The 20289-nt window shown below is 39.0% G+C and overlaps 1 protein-coding gene across 1 annotated transcript in view; it reads left to right on the top strand.

Moving 5' to 3' along the window:
- The window catches only part of LAPTM4B (lysosomal protein transmembrane 4 beta), a 42128-nt gene extending 29125 nt beyond the window's left edge, over nt 1–13003 (top strand). Inside the window, exons 5-7 of the mRNA XM_070940436.1 lie at nt 902–1000; nt 5715–5810; nt 11933–13003. Of these exons, the coding sequence (XP_070796537.1) occupies nt 902–1000; nt 5715–5810; nt 11933–12010 (273 nt within the window). The 3' untranslated portion in view covers nt 12011–13003. The remainder of the gene's footprint in view (nt 1–901; nt 1001–5714; nt 5811–11932) is intronic.
- Nucleotides 13004–20289: the final 7286 nt, after the last annotated feature.

Raw genomic sequence — 20289 nt, 5'->3', positions numbered from 1 at the left:
CTTGTCTCCTAATCTTTTCTCCTTGTTTTAACAGATTACAGGTAGACCTCGATTTATGGCCTGTCACTTAGTGACTGTTCATAATTACGACAGACCTACCTGGGGGTACTTACCACCCAGATTCGAAGTTCCAATGGTTGGTCCTTCGGTCTTATGACACATCATGTGCTTGATAACCAAGCTGCATTTATAGCCATTTGCAGCATGATTGTGTATTATGATAGTTTTGCCGAAAACCAGCATTTATACCCAGTTTTCTGCAAAACCGGCCCATAGCAAGCCATGGGTTTGCTTAATGATAACAACATTCATTTAAAGATCCAAGTGGTCACTTTATGACTGCTGCATTCATTTAACATACCACTGCCAAAAAGGCCATAAAATCTGGTTGATAATGTTACAGACCCTCTTTATGACTGTCGTAATGAACAGGCCACATTATGTTTGTAACTTGAAGATTACCTGTATCAGGCTGGAGACTGGAGATTGGAGGTCCCTTGGAATGTCATTTTATAAAATCCACTTCAAACTCTGTGGAATTAATGAGTAGCGAGAAAGAACTTGAAAATCAGTTTGGTGTAGTGGTTAAGGCATTGGGCAGGAAACTGGCAGACTGTGAGTTCTTGTTTTGCCTTAGGCATGAAGCCTGCTGGGTGATTTTGGGCCAGTCACTTTCTTCCTAGGAAGAAGGCAATGGCAACCTACTTCCAAAAAACCATGCCAGGGATTGGTCCAGGCAAACACCAGGAGTCAAAATTAACTTGAAGGCATACACGCATATCAAAAAACTTGTTCTGATAGGATGACTCTGAAGTTGTAAAACATCCCTCAGTTGTAAAATTATGGAAGGGAAAAGCAGAAAGTTTGATGAGATTGCTAACAATTTCCTTCTAATTTTCAGCCTGCAAATTTCCCCTACAAGGAAGAGATTATGTCAATGAATTCAGTCTGCTTAATTGTCATTCTTCTCCTTTGTTTAAGTATCACATTGGCTTTCAAGGTAAGCATAACATATTTTTATCCACCCTAACAATATGAACTGGAAATAATATGAACTAGAAAAAGGCTTATTGTTTGCTTGTTTGTTTATTAAAATTATCTGCTACCCAGTTTACTATCAAGTGAATCTGGGAGGCTTTAGGATGCCTAAATTTAGGTTGCCCATGATAAATCGAAGTGGACAAGAGCAAAAGGGAAATGCCTCTTAAACCAGTCCTCTTTGTTGAGTATGGACAAGCACAGGGACTCTGCTGCCAACATGTGCCAATAAGCCCACAGTATATTCCATGGTGCCCCCTTGTCTCCCTGTTTCATTTGATTTATTTTTCCATTATTAAAGATTCTTCTAATTATGAAGGTAAAATTGGAAGTTGAGGTGCTGCACGGTGAAATGCCAGCCTATGGCAGTCTTACAAAAGTCTAATAAGCAGAATTATAAAATAAAAATAATGGAAGAGAGCATCAAAATGCTTTGTTTGAAAACAAGGGTAGTAAGCAGTTTGTCACGAAACTGATGAACTATTTTGTGCCTCTGCATTTTGCTCTAGAATCTGTCAGACGGAGGGCAATATACAACTGTAATTTGCAGATATTTGAAAACCTTTATCACTTTTCTCCAGTTTGTTTTTCTTTTCTGTCCTTGGTTCTCATGATAAAATTATTAGTGCAATATATATATAGCCCATTGTGATTTCTCTTTTCTTGGGTGCAAGTTATTAAGAATGAAAACTTCTTATGTATCTGGATATGATGTTTCTCCTGATGCAAAAGGTTTAGATTTCTTTTCAATATGCTGTTGGCTCATTTGGTATTTAGGGACTATACAGTTAATTCATTTTTCCACCCTTCTGAGATTGGCAAAATGAGGACCCATATTGTAAGGGGCAATATGCTGACATTGTAAACTGCTCAGAGGGTGCTGTAAAGTACTATGGAGCAGTATATAAGTCTAAACACTATTGCTATTGCTATAAAACAACTCTTGTTCTCATCAGAATTACTCTTAAAGTCACTTCCCTCCTATTTTAGTTGTTCGTTCCAATTTTAATTTCTTCAGTATCATTCAGCTGTCTGCCATCAACTGATTTCTTGGTCATCAATACAGTATCTTGAAAAGTAATTTTGAATTAAGTTTTGATCGATACTTTCTTTTCAATGAAGATGAAATGGACTCCTATATATTTTGTGGGTCATGGAACGAGGAAAATGTTTATTTTCTGATATTAAAGATATTTTTAATTTTTTATTATCATTTAAGGCATTTATTGAAGCCTTATGCTGTGTTAGAATCCCCTTAAAGCTTTGTAAAACTAATCGCTGGAACTTATTAATCTTTGGCAAGACGCGCAGCCCTGTTTTGTGGTTTCCTGTACATGGAGTTCTTTTATGTTTGGCCATCCTTACTTTTTTTTTTTTCAGCATTTTTAAAAACATCCCCCAGATTGCATTTGCTTAAACCAAAAATGAATGACTCTGTCGAGCTAGTATATGCTAATTAATATTATATTTATTAAGTTTAAGAGATTACTGTAATATTAACATTTGAAAAGGCAAAATGTTAGAAAGATAGAAAACAATTTCTGTTGTAGAAAAGGGAGAAAGCTATAAATATATCCTCTACCATTTTAAATTGACTCCTGGGATTTGTTTATAGAATCTTCAGTGGTTTAGAATGGAATGTAAGAACAAGGAAAGCATACTTAGTTGTGTTTTAAAAGTTCTAAGGGTTTCTTAGAATACTGTTAAATGGGATTGTTCAGATTAGGCCTGCCAGGTTTTAACTGGAGAACCAGTTAGGTATACTAGCTAAAAATACTAGGCTAGAAACTGAGAGATTATGAATTGTAATCCTGCTTTGGGCATGAAATCATCTGGGGGACCTTGCACCAGTCACCCTCTCTTAGCTCTAGGAAGGAAGCAATGGCAAATCGCTCCTGAAATCTTGCCGAGAAAATTGCAGGGACTTCTCCAAGCAATTGTCAAGAGACAAGATTGACTTAAAGGCATCCCAAAAAGGTCTCACAAAAAAAAAATAATAATAATGACAACTGCTAGATGGCAGCAAACAGTTAAATGACTTTCTACATTTATTTGCTGCCATTTAGATCTTATTTTTTATATTTTGAGACAGTAGCGGAAGTTCAGCGAAATCATTGAGCTTTAGCGACTCTCAAGTTCATATGCTTTCTGTTCTCTGATACACAAAAAAAAAAAAATCTCTCTTAAATATCCTTTTAATATAGGATATTTCAGACATTCCTACTTTTACTATAGGATATTCTGGATGTTTCACATGCAAGGCCTACTTGCAATAATACTGTGTTTGCCCAAAAATAAGGCCCTGTCTTATTTTCTTTGGGGCTTGAAAATAAGCACTCAGATTTATTTTCGGGAGGTCTTATTTTTTTAAGCGCAGGAGACGGCGAGCCAACAGGAGTGGGAGCATAGCTACAACTGGTCCCACCCTCTCCATCCCACTGTGTCCTTGCCCGTGGCTGCAACAGGCCAAGCTCTTGTCATGCCCCAGCCTCCACCCACCCTGCCTCCTGGCCCTGCTGCTGCCGGGATACTTCTCTGCTAGGGCAGGTGCCTGCTGGCGGCCAAGTGGTTACCCATGCTGCTGCTGGCCTTGTGGGGTCTCTTTGCCCCCCTTGGTGCAGCAGAGCCAGGTGGAGGCAGAGGCAATCCCAATGCACCACCCACTCCATCCCACCATCTTCTCGGCTTGCCTGCGGCCGCGCCGAACAAACATCCATGCAGGGCATTGGGATCACCTGCCTCCCCCATCTCCATGCCTCTGCCTGCTGCTGTTGTCACCGCGCAAGCCTCCTGTAAGCCTCCCATTAGGCAGCTGCACAGCACATCCCTGTCTGATCGCCTCTCTCTCCCCTCCCCCCCGCCTCTACGCTCTGACTTTTCAGTATTTGCACTCTGCCAACGGGCTGGCTGCTGTCAGATACCGTCAGTCCCCGTGTTCTTGCCATCTCTCCTGCTGGCCACACCCATCTCCGAGCTTATTTTTGAGGTAGGGTTTATATTAGGCCCACCCCAAAAAATCAGTCTAGGGCTTGTTTTCAGGGTGAGTCTTATTTTCGGGGAAACACAGTAACACTTAGCAATAGCACTTCGACTTAAAAACCACTTCACAGTGCTTTACAGCCCTCTCTAAGCGATTTACAGAGTCACCATATTGCCCCCAACAATCTGGGTCCTCATTTTACCCACTTCGGAAGGATGGAAGGCTGAGTCAACCTTGAGCCTGGTGACATTCGGACTGCCAAATTGCAGGCAGCAATTGCCAGCAGTCAGCAGAAGAGCTTTGACTGTAGCATTCTGAAACCTCCAAAAATTATTATTGAATTATTTTTAGAGTGTCAGAAGAGAAAATGCTTGGAAATTTAATTGTAGTAGCTACATTTACTTTAGGTTAACCTGAAGTATTTTAAAACTAAAATCAAATTTACTTGTTGCCCTGGTTTCATACACTATTTTGGAGTGCATGTGCTTCCTAGAATGTATTCAAAATCCAAATGTGGCTTAGTCCCAAAAATATTGTGCTCCTCTACTACAAAGAAAGTCAGTATGGGAGACTGACTGATTGAGAATAGCCAATTAAGGCTATTGGGTGAGTAAATAGCAGAAGTGAGATTTGAAGCAAGGATTTCATAATTCTAAAAATGGCTTTTGTTATTATGCTATACCAGCCATCTTTAGTAGTAGAAACTCAAGAAATTAATCTGACCATCTCACTTCTCTACTGCTGGATAGGAAAAATACGCACTATAAAATCAGTTCATGACAATGTGAAGATCTTTCAGCAGCCTGAAAGTTTTTTAAGGACAAATCTGCAGGAAAGAGGTGGACAGAAATTTTTTTCATTTCAGTCAAATCTCCAAGGCACTTGGTTTTGCCAGCTTGCTGAATTTAGTTAATCGTATTCTCAGATGCATGTGCTAACAGATGGTTCTACCAGGTGTCAGTTGTGGGCAAACTGCTGGTGTGTTTTTTAAAATAATAAACACTTGGGACCCTGGCTTTCAAAGAAAAAGAAAGAAAGATGTAGATTTGGAGTGATATGACTATGCACATTTCTATAACTTTTTAAAGTGTCTGTATATTCCATTACTCTGGCTTATATCACCACATCTCATTAATCTAGCCTTGCAAGAAAATTTATGATGAGATTAATCCTGACAAGGAAATATTTGAAGCTTTGATATGCATGTAGAATATGAAGGATAATATTCAGATGAATTTTCAAAGAGAATTTACTACAGTTTTTTTTTACTGTGAGCAAAGACAACTTGTCTACAATAATTTAAATAGTTGTTTTTGCCATTTTATCTCCCAACATTTGAGGTTTAGCTTATCCCTATTTGTCATTTTAAATATCTTTTTTTCATAAATTTAACTACTCTAAATAAGTACAAAACTGTTCCAGTGAAAGGAGAGGAGCTTTGGGATTATCCACACTAACCAATGTTCTGCACAGTTGGCTTTTGGAAACAAGACAGAAAGGAAAAACAGGGATCTCTTAAGCAACATATAACATATGATTCAGCTTCTCCAATTTGAGAACCTTCTCTGAGGTCTTCAGCCAACACAGTCATAGCTGAAGGTACCAAAGTTTAGGAAAGCTGCACAGTGTTGAAGCAATTCAGTTCACAGTTCAACACATCTTGTCTTCTCCCTTTTCTCCACCCTCTTTCTTCCAGGCTTACTTGATCAGTTGTGTATGGAACTGTTATCGCTACATTAATAACAGAAACAACTCTGATGTCCTGGTCTACATTACCACTAATGACACAGCGGTAAGTTTGTTGGGGTTGACTGGAGCTGTGAGAGGTTCCTGGGTTTAGAAGAGAAGACCTGTTTTGGATGGTACAAAATCCAAAGGGATGGGAATCTTCAATGATGCAACTTTGACCAGGGGTGGTATTACCTTCGCTACCAGTTCGCAAATGTGTAGCGTCAAAAACGGGACGTGATGACGACCGGGCGGGTGGACGGAGCTTCCCGCACCCACTGCTACCAGTTCACCCAAACCAGATAGAACTGGCTGAATACTACCACTGACTTTGACCAGAATGGCTGTTGCTTTCCTGTGTACTTATCGGGCAATGATGGGTCCTATTATGCTGAGAATACAAGTTGCCCAAGTCAGATATCAGTTTCTCTATGCTCTGGTTTCACCAAAGAAAAATCAGCTAAATTGATTTCTGGAGAAACTTGTCTGTGATTTTTGGATAATGTGTATTTCGGGACATTAGCCGGAAATGCTTTTGTCTTCCTGTTGGGCTTCCCAGAGATACCTTCTTTTCAGTAAGTTCATATATATAAGACTTGATTTTAACCATGGTTTGGTAAATAGTCCCAAATTACTGTGGTTTCAATACGCCACTTAGTCATGAATCTTAGGTTATAAACCACAGTGGCTCCTGGTACATTAAATCAAAAACAAATGTATATTATGGCTTAGATTGGTATATGAATCCAGATCTAACAGGGTACTTTTAGTGGTCTTATATTTACAGTTGCATTGTTCAGGGATCAAGATATATTGTCACCTGCCAAGATGTGTCCGAGCTTGTCTCTATGTTGACCATTCTTGTGCTGCTTCTTCCCTTACAAGATTCTCTTTTCTGCATACTGTTATTTAGCATTTCCTGGTTAATTACCTGCTGCATGCCTTTTATTATTTTATTTTATTAAATGTTAGAACAAGCCATCATTTAACAAAACATCAAACTAAAATTGCACATCTTAATTTGTTCCAACCTTGATGCTGATATAGATGTTGTGGTAAATGGGTCTTTTTAAAAAATCTTGTATTGAGCAGACTGAATCTTTCGTTTTCTAGGAACATTGGCTCCCAGTTTGGGGATATTAGCTTATGAATCTGAACTGGACTTGTGTCAGTAGGTCCTAGTTCCTGTAAGGAACACGAACTACCTGCTCATCTTCTTCTTCGAAAAGATTTAGTCCCTCAGCCTGGGAAATCTTAAACAAAAAGTGCACCATTAATGTGCATTAATGCAATTAAATCCTTAATTCCCATAACTATCCACACCCTGATATGAGACGATCCAGGAGCATAAACTTTTTCCGTTAACGTTTGCTCTGAATTAGACCCAGAAAGCCCATTTCTTGGAGGTGTCTTTTAATGACTCCCAGATGATCCTGCCACAGTAAACGGTATATTTTATATCACTTCCCCTGATAAGTGTATGTTTTTTGTCTAGAGAGAGAGAGCTCTTTTATTTTCTAAAAGTTAGTACTGTCAAATATGTGGGCAGCTGTATATTCTCTCACACAATAAATGTCTTCTGAGGAATGTTTTGGCAACACAAAGAATTTCAAAGCTATAAATTATCTCTGGGCAGTCCATTTCCATTTGTAATTGCTCCAGAGTGGTTTCTAATGGCAATGCTCATAGACAAACATTTAGGTTGCTTCCTGCTCAGTTAAGCAGAGAGACAAACTGAGCTCCACCATTTGACAGATGATATTTTATTAAGAAATAATTCCAGCTGCTCCTTAGTATATGTGTTTCAGGCAGACTCTTGAAACTATGTTCTAAGTCGTGTGAAATATACAATTATGGTTGGTTGTTTATTCATTTACTTTACTTGTATGGGGCCTATTCCCAGATTCTGTGGTGGCTCACAATGTCAACATATAAAATGATTATCCCAAACCCTCAAATATATATAAAAATAAAAAGAGCAAAACAAAAGATAAAAAACACATTCAATTACAACACACCATTCTGCTGCTTCCAGATTCAATCCAGGGTATATTCTATGAGCCGTGGTGGCGCAGTGGTTAAAGTGCAGTACTGCAGACTACTTCTGCTACCTGCCAGCTGCTTGCAATTTGGCAGTTCAAATCTCACCAGGCTCAAGGTTGACTCAGCCTTCCATCCTTCCGAGGTGGGTAAAATGAGGACCCACATTATTGAGGGCAATTTGCTGACTCTGTAAAACTGCCTAGAGAGGGCTGTAAAGCACTGTGAAATGGTATGTAAGTCTAAGTGCTATTGGTATTGTGGTAGAGACCATTGTGTCCAGGTCTGGCCATCACATGAAGATTCAGATAGTTTGAGTGCATTGTAAAGTTATAAAAACAGATACATTCAATAAAGAGTTGCAGTTGCTTCTTTGAGCCATGGTGGCGCAGTGGTTGGAATGCAATACTGCAGGCTACTTCTGCTGACTGCCGGCTGTCTGCAATTTGGGAGTTCGAATCTCACTAGGCTCAAGGTTGACTCAGCCTTCCATCCTTCCGAGGTCAGTAAAATGAGGACCCAGATTGGGGCAATCAGTGGTGGTATTCAGCCGCATGCGCCAGCAAAGCACATGCAAGCCGTGCCCTCTCACGGTGGTAAAATTATGTTAAATCCACCTCTGGAGGCAATATGCTGACTCGCTGACTCTGTAAACCACTTAGAAAGGGCTATAAAGCACTGTAAAGCAGCATATAAATCTAAGTGCTATTGCTATTGCTACTGCATAGGACAGAACAGATAGGTCTTCACAATTTTGCTGAAGCCCAAGATGGACCAACTGACCAAATCTTTGCCAACAGAATGCAGCTGATGAAAAAGGCGGTTTTAGATAGCTGTTCAAAAGGAGTGGAGAGAGGAAAGGTCTCTAAGGCATTCCACACTGTAGAAGTCTCTGGGCAGATCTCCTGTCACCACCAATCCTGAATGTCAGTGCTCCTTCAGGAACAACGAGAACCACTGCAGAGCAATGCCCACCACTCCAATTGCTCAGAAGTGGCCCAGGAATCTAACACAGTTGAGGGTTTTAAAAGCTGCTGAGAGATCAAGGAGGAACAGGAGGGTTGCATTCCTCCAAACCTTAATGGATTTTTGGAAGGATAATAGAATTGGAACTAATTTCATCTCAGAGAGAATGGTGTTTCAGAGGATAGGAGTCACAGCAGAAAAGACTCATCTCATGGGTTCCAATAATACCTCTCTATAAAGCCTTAGTAAGACCACACCTAGAATACTGCATCCAGTTTTGGTCATCACACTATAAAAAAGATGTTGAGATTCTGGAAAGAGTACAGAGAAGAGCAACCAAGATGATTAGGGACTGGAGACTAAAACATACAGGAACTGGGCATGGCTAGTCTAGTGAAGAGAAGGACCAGGAGAGACATGATAGCAGTGTTCCAATATTTGAGGGGCTGCCACAGAGAGGAAGGGGTCAAGCTATTTTTCAAAGCACCAGAAGGCCGGACAAGGAATAATGGATGGAAACTGAACAAGGAGAGATTCACCCTGGAAATAAGGATAAATTTTCTGACAGTGAGAGCAATCAATCAATGGAACAGCTTGCCTTCAGACATTGTGGGAACTTCATCACTGGAAGCTTTCAAGAAGAGACTGGATTGCAATCTGTCAGAAATGGTGTAGGATCTCCTACTTGGGTGGGGGGTTGGACTAGATGACCTACAAAATCCCTTTCAACTCTGTTAATCTGTTAAATCTGTTCCATTAAAGGGAAGAATGTAACAGATGGGATCTGTAGCATATTTCTCCTGCTGGACCTAATGGGATGGATAGATGTAACCCAGGAGACATGGTCCCTCAAATAACCTAGTCTCATGCCATGAGTGTTGGTGAACCTTTTTGGCACAGAATGCCAAAACAGGAGCATGCACACGTGCAAGGGGGAGTGCCAGAAACCGGAAGAACAGCTCCCCGGCACACACGCGCAAGAGCATTGGAAACCGGAAAAGCAGTTCCCCAGGGTGCAACCGCTCACCGGTTTCTGGTGCACATGCATGCGTGAAGACCAGCTGGCCGGCGTGCATGTGCATGCCAGAACCCGGAAGAGAAATGGGCAGCGGCTGGCATGCCCAGAGAGATGGCTCTGCGTGCCACGTCCGCCACCCATGCCATAGATTCACCATCATGGCCATCAAAACTAATACCCTGGATTGAACCTGGAAGCAAATACAGCTCACAGGGCAAAGGTGTAACATGTGCTGTTCTAACACGCCATCACATTTTGCACCAACTGAACCTTCCAGACTCTCTTCAAGGGCAGCCCCATGGAGAATGCATTACAATAGTCCATTTTAGAGGTAACCAGGGCATGAGTAACCATGCGTAGAGCCTCATGATCCAAGAAAGGGTGAAACTGATACTGAAAACAAAGGTGTGCAAAGGTACTCCTATCCATGACTGTTGTGTGCTTCTTGAGCAGGTGTCATGAGTACAGAAGGACCACAAGATTGTATCCCAGCTGCAATTTCATCCAGCACCAAAAATGGTAAAGTCTCAGGTCCAGAAGGTCCTAAAACTCAAAGCCACTCAATCTTGCCAGGGTTTAGCCAAAGCCTGCTGCCCCCCATCCAGACCCCACAGCCTCCAGACACAGAGACAGGAAATTAACAGCATTGTTTAATTCATTGGGGGTGGAGATACATAATTGAATATCATCTGCGCATGCGCAGAAGCTTCCTGATGATGTTGGGGTCAGTGGGAGGAGCCTCCTGCTGGTTTTACTATCGGTTCTATAGAATCGGTCCGAACCCGGGGGCAACCCACCACTGGATATACCATGGTATCTTTAACTTGCACGTTTCCTATCTCAGATAGCATTTATCATTAAAGCTGGAAAGTTAACTTGGCAGTCAGTTCAATGATTTGCCTTTTCACGTTTGCATTGTGACAATGTTTAACTGAGAAATAATTCTGTTTCCTGCTGCTCCTAAGTGCTTGTTACAGATGTGCTGGTGTAAAAAGAATGTTTACTGTTAACTCAACTGTGGTTTAACAAAAGAAAAGAAATCCACAACCAATGTGTGGAGTTTTGTTTGAGCCAAATTCATTGGTCAAAACATATGTATCCCTAATGCCTATAGGGATTGCTGTTTGCTGTAATTCAATTTGAAATGGCTTGTTCTTGATCCATTTCCATTTTGGAATTGTGCCATTGAGTCTTATATTATTAATGAATGGTTCCATGGCTCTAAAGTTATACATGTATCAACTAAAACCACAACTGCCAGTGACATTGCAGAAAATACCTCTTCTTTGTCCCATTTCTTTCAACATTCCTGAAAGTGTGAGATCTATTTTAGGAGGAATTTTAAAAAGTAGTACCGGTAGTTTGTAAACAATAGTTTTAAAATACTCTGAAGTTGGAAGAGTTGTAGGAAAATGGTCTGTGGGTATACTGACTAATTTTTTAAAAAACAAACAAACCCATGTAGCTACTATTTTTCCTGTTAAAAGAAATCTTCCCCTTGTAAAAGCTGATTTTTTTTTTTGCCCGCTACATGCAGTTCTCAATTTATAACCACAATTGAGACCAGAATTTCTATTGCTAAGCAAGACAGTTATTAAATGAATCGCGCCTCATTTTGCAACCTTTTTTTTTTTGCCACAGTTGTTACAGTAATCACTGTAGTTGTTAAACCAAATCAGCTATCCTCATTGATTTTGCTTATCAGAAACCATTTCGGAAGGTTGCAACCATCATTAATACATGCCAGTTGCCAAGCACCTGGATTTTGAGCACATGACCCTAGGGATGCTGCAGTGGTCGTAAGTGTGAGGACTGGTTGTAAGTCACTTTTTCCAGTGTCTATGGAGATTCTCAGTCATCCAAGTCATGGTTGCCCCCTACGGTGCTTTTTCAGGAGGCAACTGGACTTTCTGGTTTTTCTTTGAAAACATTTTGCTTCTTTTCCAAGAAAAAGCAGCTTTGGGTCACTTTTTTTCAGTGCCATTGTAACTTTGAATGGTCACTAAGTGAATGGTTGTAGGTGGATGGTTGTAAGACAAAGACTACGGCTGGCTGGGGAATTCTGGGAGTTGAAGTTCACAAATCTTAAAGTTGCAAGGTTGGACATCCCTGTTTTAATCCTACTGTTTTCAAAACCATCTTTATTTCTTTCTTTTCCTCAGGTGCTGTTGCCATCATATGATGACTCTGCAAATGGCCCAGGGAAAGATGCCCCTCCTCCTCCTTATGTAGATGCATAAGTGTGATGTGTACCTAAAAAAACCAACTATACTATTTTTCAGATCATCCAAGCAATATATCCTTTCACTTTCAAGATGGACATGCAAGATCCTAGATTAATTTATAGATTATTTTCAAAATGTGTTTTGTTTTCTTGTTTTGCCTAAAACATTACTGAACTGGCTTAGTTTAGCAAAGTATACTATAATCGCATTGTAGGTTTTTTTTCTTCATGTAATATGTATTTTTATTCCTGCCATATCTTATGTGGAAGTTTTGCTAGTTTAAATGGCAGAATTTTCAAATCAGTTTTAAGAATCGTGTCTCAATTTACAACTCTCAGCTGGATTTAGATTTATCTTTCCGTTAATCCAGATGCAGGCAAACTATAGGTCACATGACCCTCCCCCTAGTATCTTACATGATAGTGTTGTATTGGGTAGCAAAATAGCCAAATTTCAAAGGAATTTCAGACTGTAGGGTAGATAAGGATAGGAACAAAGTTATCTATCTCCCTCCCCCATAAATAGGGATTTATGAGGCACAGTGGCGCAGTGGTTAGAATGCAGTACTGCAGGCTACTTCTGCTGACTGCCGGCTGCCTGCAATCTGGCAGTTCGAATCTCACCATGCTCAATGTTGACTCAGCCTTCCATCCTTCCAAGTAAAATGGGTAAAATGAGGCCCAAATTGTTGGGGGCAATATGGTGACTCTGTAAACTGCTTGGAGAGGGCTGTAAAGCACTGTGAAGTGGTATATAAGTCTAAGCTATTGCTATTTATGTTCCTTTTCTTAGTCTAACTATCCCACCCCCAAACCAAAAAAAAAAAAAAAAAAGGAACATTACAATCCTCCTAGTCCAGTATGTTTCATCAGCCTGATGTTTCCATAAAAATTGAACCACAGTTCCCATATCTCCAGCTGGAATAGCCAATCACTGTATTGGCTGAAGGATAGAAAATGGTGCAGTTTAAAACAGTCGGAGGGTTTCAGGCTGGGGACTACAGATCAAGATTTTTAATTGACTTCCAAATTAAACCACTCCCCAATACAATTTAATGCTTTAGATTTCTTAATTGTGAGGTCAGACTGTTAATTTTCCTGCTATTCCAATTCTGGCAACATTGTTTTGTCTACTTAAGCAATTGCTACTTAAGTAATCCCACTCGGCAATTACGAATGCTGGGAATAAACCATTTTTGAATGTCATTGATTTCATGGATTTTTAAACAATTTTTTAACACATGCACACACCAATTGAACTCAAGGGTAATGCTTGTATCTACTGTGACTCTGTCACTTTGTGCAAATAAAAGTTAATTGAATAGTCAATATTTCTGTGGTATTTTGGGAAATTCAATATGCCATTTTGAGGTTCCTGTACTGATGTTGGTCGCATCATTCTGTGTGTGTTCTGTTATCTTCTTTAATATAAGAAATTAGCACTCCTATTTGGATAACTCCAGTGTCTATGATGTCTGGGACTATGGCAAATTAACAACAACAACAACAATAATAATAATATCAATAACAACAGTAATAATGTTTTAAATATGTATTACAGTCATTATTATATAACTTTACAACAACCCTAGAGGGTAGGCTATTATTTCCAAGTCTAGTTTAATTCTTATAAATAAGCTAGCTACAGTTGCCTTCATGACTGAGTCAGCATACAAATTGACTAAAAGAATAAGTAAATAACATTTGTGGTTCTTATCTGGGACCCATTAAATCAGTTAGACATAAGCATGACCATCTTGAATCCTATTGATTTTAAGCCTATGTTTCTTAAACATACTAGTATAGGTTTACTTGAGAAGCTGGTGTATAGTCACAAAGGTATAAATCAATAAAATTGTTTATTTTTCATTCCTTTAAAAATGGAATCCCTCTCACTTTTTAAATGAGTCATGCATTACATGAAGCCATAGTTTGCTTAAATGAACCACAGCTGGCTGGGTTTGTGCAGATGACAACATTAAGAAAGTTATATGTGGGTTACTGCAATGCGTAAACTAAAAAAAAAAAAGATTATGAAGAAACTAGGGACATTTGTTCCAAACTTCTCTATTTGGCTAATGTTTGAAGCAGATTACATACTAGTCTCAGCCCAGCTGTTGAAGATTATTAGCCTATTGGTAGAACACATGTTTTAAATGCAGTAAGTCAAGGGTTCAGTCCTGGTTATGTTCACATAAACTTCCATTTTTCCCCAAAAGTAGAATTAAAAAACAGAATTGAGGGTAATGAAAGTAGTGAAGTGGAACTGGAAACAAAGCAATTTTCTCCTCCTAGGGAGATGTAAAGCAGGGGTGTCAAAATGACGACAACACGTCGTCATGTGACGTATCACAATGTTTTCCCCCTTCTCTAAACTGGGAGTGGGTGTGACCAGCACGTGATGCATCCGACCCGCAGGCCATGAGTTTGACACACCTGATGTAAAGGGAAGAACTGATAGACACCCCTACATTTAGTGCAGGCTATTTCTTACTATGTACTGATCTGCTGATTAAGCAATGAAGTGAGTCCTTGCTAAATCAATGCACTAACAAGGAATTTTCCACATAAGTTTTTCTTTTGTTATGCAAGTCACTATTACACTGGATTAGGCTTTACAATCAATTTGAATTCCTAATTTCTTTAACTTTGGTTTACCTGGTCTGGATTATTATGCTAAGGGTTCATGTTAGATTACTGTTTTTAATTTGTGACATTTTAAATCATCTGTATGAAAAACAGCTATACATACTTTTCATTCAAAACTTGTGGTAAAATGAGCTCTAATAAAAGGATTATTTCCTCATATCTTTGTATGACTTACAACATTTTTTCAATAAATGCCATTATTGGTTCAAGTATCAGATCAGAAATATTTGAGTTAAAGATCTAAACTCTCAGCCAATGAGTGAGTGATCTGAGAGAGGGTAATTTGTGGCCAATCTCAGAATTGGGTTGTTAATGTAAATGAGATAAAATTGTCCCATACATTAAATTGGCTCCTAGAGAAGATGGCATACAAACATAAAGTCGATTCTCATGTTTATATAGATTTATGCCCCTTCACCAAACTTTTATTTCTTTCATTATTTCTCTCCGTTTCCATTTCCATTGCAATCAATATTGATTTCAGGAATGGCAGCTAAGTTGTTCACTGGGAGGGAGAAGTGAAAAAAGTCAAGATGGCATCCTCTATTGTACACTACCTTGAGGGGGGGTCATCCCCCCAATCTATTCACAATTTAGGCTGCTCCTGATAGCAAAGCTAGGGAACAAATGAGTTTGGTTAAAAAGCCAACTGTTTTTTTTCTTCTAGACTGAGAAAGGAAAGAATTTGCGGGCAGAGCATTAGTTATAGCCAATGGTCACGTATGGTACATTCACAGACAGTTAAGAATCTTAAAAAACCTAGCAGTAATTGAAACCTGCAATTATAGTGCAATAGATCGGGGAAAAGAAAAACCTTTCTAAAGTCTGTTCTGTACTTAATAATGCTATGGAGGAAAGTATGCTTCACGATCATGTTTTAAACACAATAATGCATTTTTTGAAAGCTACTACCACTATTTTGTAATTATCTCGCATAGTTTGCAGCACAGTCATTAATGTGGACCTAATACTGTAAAGATATTGTCAATTCAGATATTTAGCATATTACCCACAGAGCGATGTCTCCCTTTTAAAAGTAAACTTGGCCTGCACAGATATAATGGGAACAGTGTAAAATGTATCGCTGTTGCCATACTAGAATTTGATATTCAAGTTCAACCTGAGATGGCAAATTACCTAGCTCTCATATTCTTTTGATGTTCTATAACCTAATATTGTAACAAATGTAACACCTTTATTTTTTATCCCTTGTGTTAAACAAGCTCATATCTCCATTACTGTGGATTATTCTTGGCATTGTTATTTCTAACCCAACCTTCTCATTTCAACGATTGTTTTCCTTGGATGCATATTTGTATATTTGGCACAGACTATTAAAAGTTGGGAAGTCTTATTCTGAATTACTTCATTGTATAATTCTATCCTTCCTTTAAATAGCTGCGGGTTGTATGTACGGACTAATTCCATTTATTTTCTATACGTGTTTACTATATTAAGGAAAGAAAACATTATTTCCTAGCTGATTAATATACTACTACCTCAACTTTCCTCAAACAAAAACCAACATTTAGCTTATGTTCTGGAACACGGGATATAACCCTGATTGATTCAGCCAAGACTTGCACCCACTTCTTAAAAAGAATTTTGTTTATTAAATACATACAAATGAAGGTCAGTATCTATCATGTGATGATAGCCATGGCATATGTAACTTGGAATTTAAAGGAGGATAAATGATAGAGTATTAACTGAAGGAAAAGTAAGAAAAATAGATAGTTTATGATATAATAAATATGAATAAAGGTGGTCCAAATCTTGTGAAATTGAATACTGTACATGCTTGAAAGTGAAGGTACAGTTGAAAAAATTAAAATGGATACCCTGATGTTTAGAAAAAAAGAGGATAACAAAAGACATGTTGAACTTAATACTATGACTGATAACATGAACTAAACTTTGAACTCAAAGATGCAGTTAGTCAGAAACAATCCTAGAGAAAAAGTGCTCATTAGGTCATGAGATGGAAGTAACTGAACAACACTTCTGGTTCACTGACTGGGTTAGTAAGTTCATGAGTTCACATAAAATGCTACGTTTGATTAACTGGCACGTTAGCATGCCATTAGTCTCAATATTTTATTTATATTTTTATAAATATTATAAATTTAATTTCTCTTTAATGAATGCACTTGCTACTATTTTCTTCTTTCTTACTGATAAACTGTATTAGTAATTATTGTAGGATATAGTAATTATGAACCAGTTGGCTTCTATACAAAAAGCTTGTTTGTTGCAGCCAGAGGCTCTACCTACACACAATGTAAGAAAAGACAGGAAAGACGTTATCATTTATATTGTCAACATTTATTCACTGGAAAGTGTTAGATTTTAACAGAACCGTTTTTCATAAAAAAATAAAAAACAAGATAAAATACAGGATCACAAAGAGATAATCTAATTTACGAATCACCATTTAAAAATTTATTAAAACAAGCACACCAACGTTTAATCAGTTAACCAGAAATGTTTCACACAATAGTTTTATGAACTTCTAACCTATAACCCATTATTATTAGAAAGCAACATTTCGAAGGCTCATGTTTTAAAGCTTTCTAATTTATTGTCTTTTTAGGACAAGATAGTATTTTGAAGATGCTACTGCAAACAAAAGTGCTGGTTGTAGAAAGTAATTCCAATGTGATCCAACTTATCATACACACATACACACACACACACACACACACATCCCAAAATGACTTTTCTAAACAATATTTGTATCAGGTTCAGAACTGTAACATTTCTGACAAGGAACTGTATGCAAATATGTAATCTTAGTTTAACATTAATGTCTGAATGCATGTGAAAGCACAAATTCATTTCAATATTGGAACATATTTAACATATTAGTAACTCAAGGCTACAAATAGAAAATGTAGATACTGGTACTAAATCTATTGTGCACATTAGTACTAAAATCCATGAAACAAATTTTATTTTGTTAACCTGTTAACCTGGGATCATTGAAGACTTGTAATGCTTGAGAGTTTTAACAACTAAAATTATGTGTGTGTGTGTGTGTGTGTGTGTGTGTGTGTATAAAACTTTAGTTGTTAACGCTCAGGTATTACAAGTCTTCAATGTAATATGTATATATATATGTAATAAAATAAACTGTATCTTTCATCTGAATGGCTGGAGGAGAAAAAATAAAATCAATATAATCCTCATTTATGGAAATGCTTAAATGTCTCTTGAGAGACAAGAAGCAATCTTGTAAACATTTCATAATTGACAAGAAAAATATTTGGAATTATACAGTTAGTATATTTCTTATTTTCTAGATGACCCACAAAACTAGTTTCTACAGATAGGAGTCCAATGATAAGAGTATCGTTCTTGGCCCAAAAATATTAGCAAAAACTGTAACTTTGCACTCTACAACTAACATGTGAGAACTAAATCATTATTAGGGATAATGGAAGCAAAGTAAAGGAGAAAGGAGGAAATCTGTAGATATCTTCATCATCCTTATAACATGTTCTCACTTGGAAAATACTACTTTAAGAAAATAAACGGTGACCACTTATCCAGTCTGAGAGGCTCCCTTAGGCCAGTGATTCCTCTTGTAGTATTTTCTTCTAGTAGTGTCTACCTCAAAATAAAGGAAAGTATTTTCCTAATGGAAGTGGAGATGAAGATAGATATTAATGGCAGTGACTGTAGATATCAAGGAGAGTAGACAGTGACATTTTTGTTATCTTCTGCAGTTATAACGTGAGGACAGAAAGAGTGAGTTTTGCTAGACAACAGGGAAGAAAGGGAAGCAGGGAAGAAAAAAGTAAAAAGAATATGCATGGATTTAAGGCTAATGTTAATTGTAATGTAAAATAGAAACATCTCAAGATTATAGCTATTGTGTTGAAAGAAGACTATGTTGCTTATACATATTTTCCAAAGGGAAATTCCTTAGGGCACTGCTAATAAAACATTAAGAGGCTGAGGCTGAGACTGAACTGTCACACCCTATGAGCACCTGAATAAATAAAGTAGAAAATGAAGAATTGGCTTTGGCGTTTTTTTTCAAAATGGTTGACCATTTAAAATAAATACATGGTATTTCATTTGAGATAGCCAAAGTACTCGCTAACAATAGAACATAGGCAACTACAATAAACATAATAGACTTGGGAGGATGGCATCTCAAGGATCACTTTCTTCAGTATGCTCTTCCTAGATTCTCTGTCCAAATTGGCAGCCTCTTCAAGATCCCTCAGATATGAGGAGGGAGATAAGGATCAAAAAGCAAGGCCTTTGTGGTGGCAACCTCCCCTTTCCATGCAAGATCCAGGGGATCCCTGCATTGTCTTTGCCTTGAATTGAGACATGTTTCTTCCTCTGAGGTGTAAAAAAGCAGCTGAGGATCTCTGATTTAATGTCTGGTTTTTCTTTAGTTCTGCCCCCCCACCCCCCAAAATCACCGATCTCATATCACTTGGTATTTCATGGTTGCCAGTAATCTTGGTTTCCTCTTGAAGAAAAGTCTGGATATTATTTTTCTGAAGAAGACGAAGTAAATAAACAAGAGAAGGCTTAGCATCGCGGAATCGTAGCCTAGGAGCAGGGAAGAAAACGTCCCTTCGACGACAACAACCGACAGGCTCAGCAGAAATCGAGAATCCTCAATTAAAAAAAAAAATAGGACTCAGTTGGGCTTTAAATTCTTTAATGGCGAGTCTCCGGCGGGACATAAAAAAGAGAGGCAGGGATAACAGGCCGCGCGGTTCTGGAGTTGCTTCTCCTCCCGTTTTCCAGCTCCCTGAGGTGGCGGCGCTACCCTTCCGCAGAGCCTCCCGGCGCGGCGGGGCTTGACCTCCGGCCGTCTCTCCACCCCTTCGCGCAGATAGACAAAGGCTCAGCGCCTCTCTTCGGATGGGACAGGGAAGGAATTGTGCAGGCGCCGTCAACCGGGCCGCTTATCGCCTCGCCGTCGCCTCACCTCGGGAGCCCGGACCCACCTGGCGCGGCAGGTAAGAGAGGCGCGCGCGCGAAGAGTGGGGGGGGGAGATGTTTTGGCGCCAAATCCTATTCGCCCCGGGCGTCTTCTCGGTCTGAGGGAGTAAAAGCGTTGCTTGGTGCTGGGGCTTGGCTTTCCCCCAAATGTGATTCTCTCTGGCCTGAAGGGGCACTTATGGGGGTTGGAGAAGGGGTCCCGTTGCCTGTGACAGAACAAAATCCGGCTAGTTTAGCCAGGCGTAGGGGAGGCGGCAAATCAGATTCCGAAATGAATCCTAAACTGAAGGGAGAAAAGTTTTATGGGGTCGGTATCCAGTCCCGTCACCCCCGCAATACCTTAAATCAAACCTGCTTAGAGAAGGGAGGAAATGCCAAGAGGAAAACAAATCCAAGAAAGGAATGGCAAGGAATATTATTATTGAAGCGGAGCAGAAGTGGAACTCTTATGAAACTTTAATATAGGACATTCAAAGCCGAGAGGAAACAAATGAGAGTGGGTGGTATTTTTTGGGGGGTGGACTCTTCCTTTGCTGCCATGTCCTTTAAAACTATAGCTTTGAATTGTCTTCCCTCATCCTCCTGTAGATAAGTCTTGCCAGACTGTCCTCAAGGGATCTTGGCACTGTTCAAATATTTCCATTTACAGCACTCATTCCCACAGCCTTGTATCAC

The sequence above is a fragment of the Pituophis catenifer genome, unplaced genomic scaffold (genome assembly GCF_029215685.1).
Source record: "Pituophis catenifer annectens isolate HBS135680 unplaced genomic scaffold, rPitCat1.0.hap2 SCAF_3, whole genome shotgun sequence".
In the NCBI taxonomy this organism is placed as follows: domain Eukaryota; kingdom Metazoa; phylum Chordata; class Lepidosauria; order Squamata; family Colubridae; genus Pituophis; species Pituophis catenifer.
The sequence above is the reverse complement of the archived record's forward strand: the minus strand, read 5'-3'. Positions and strand labels throughout refer to the sequence as shown.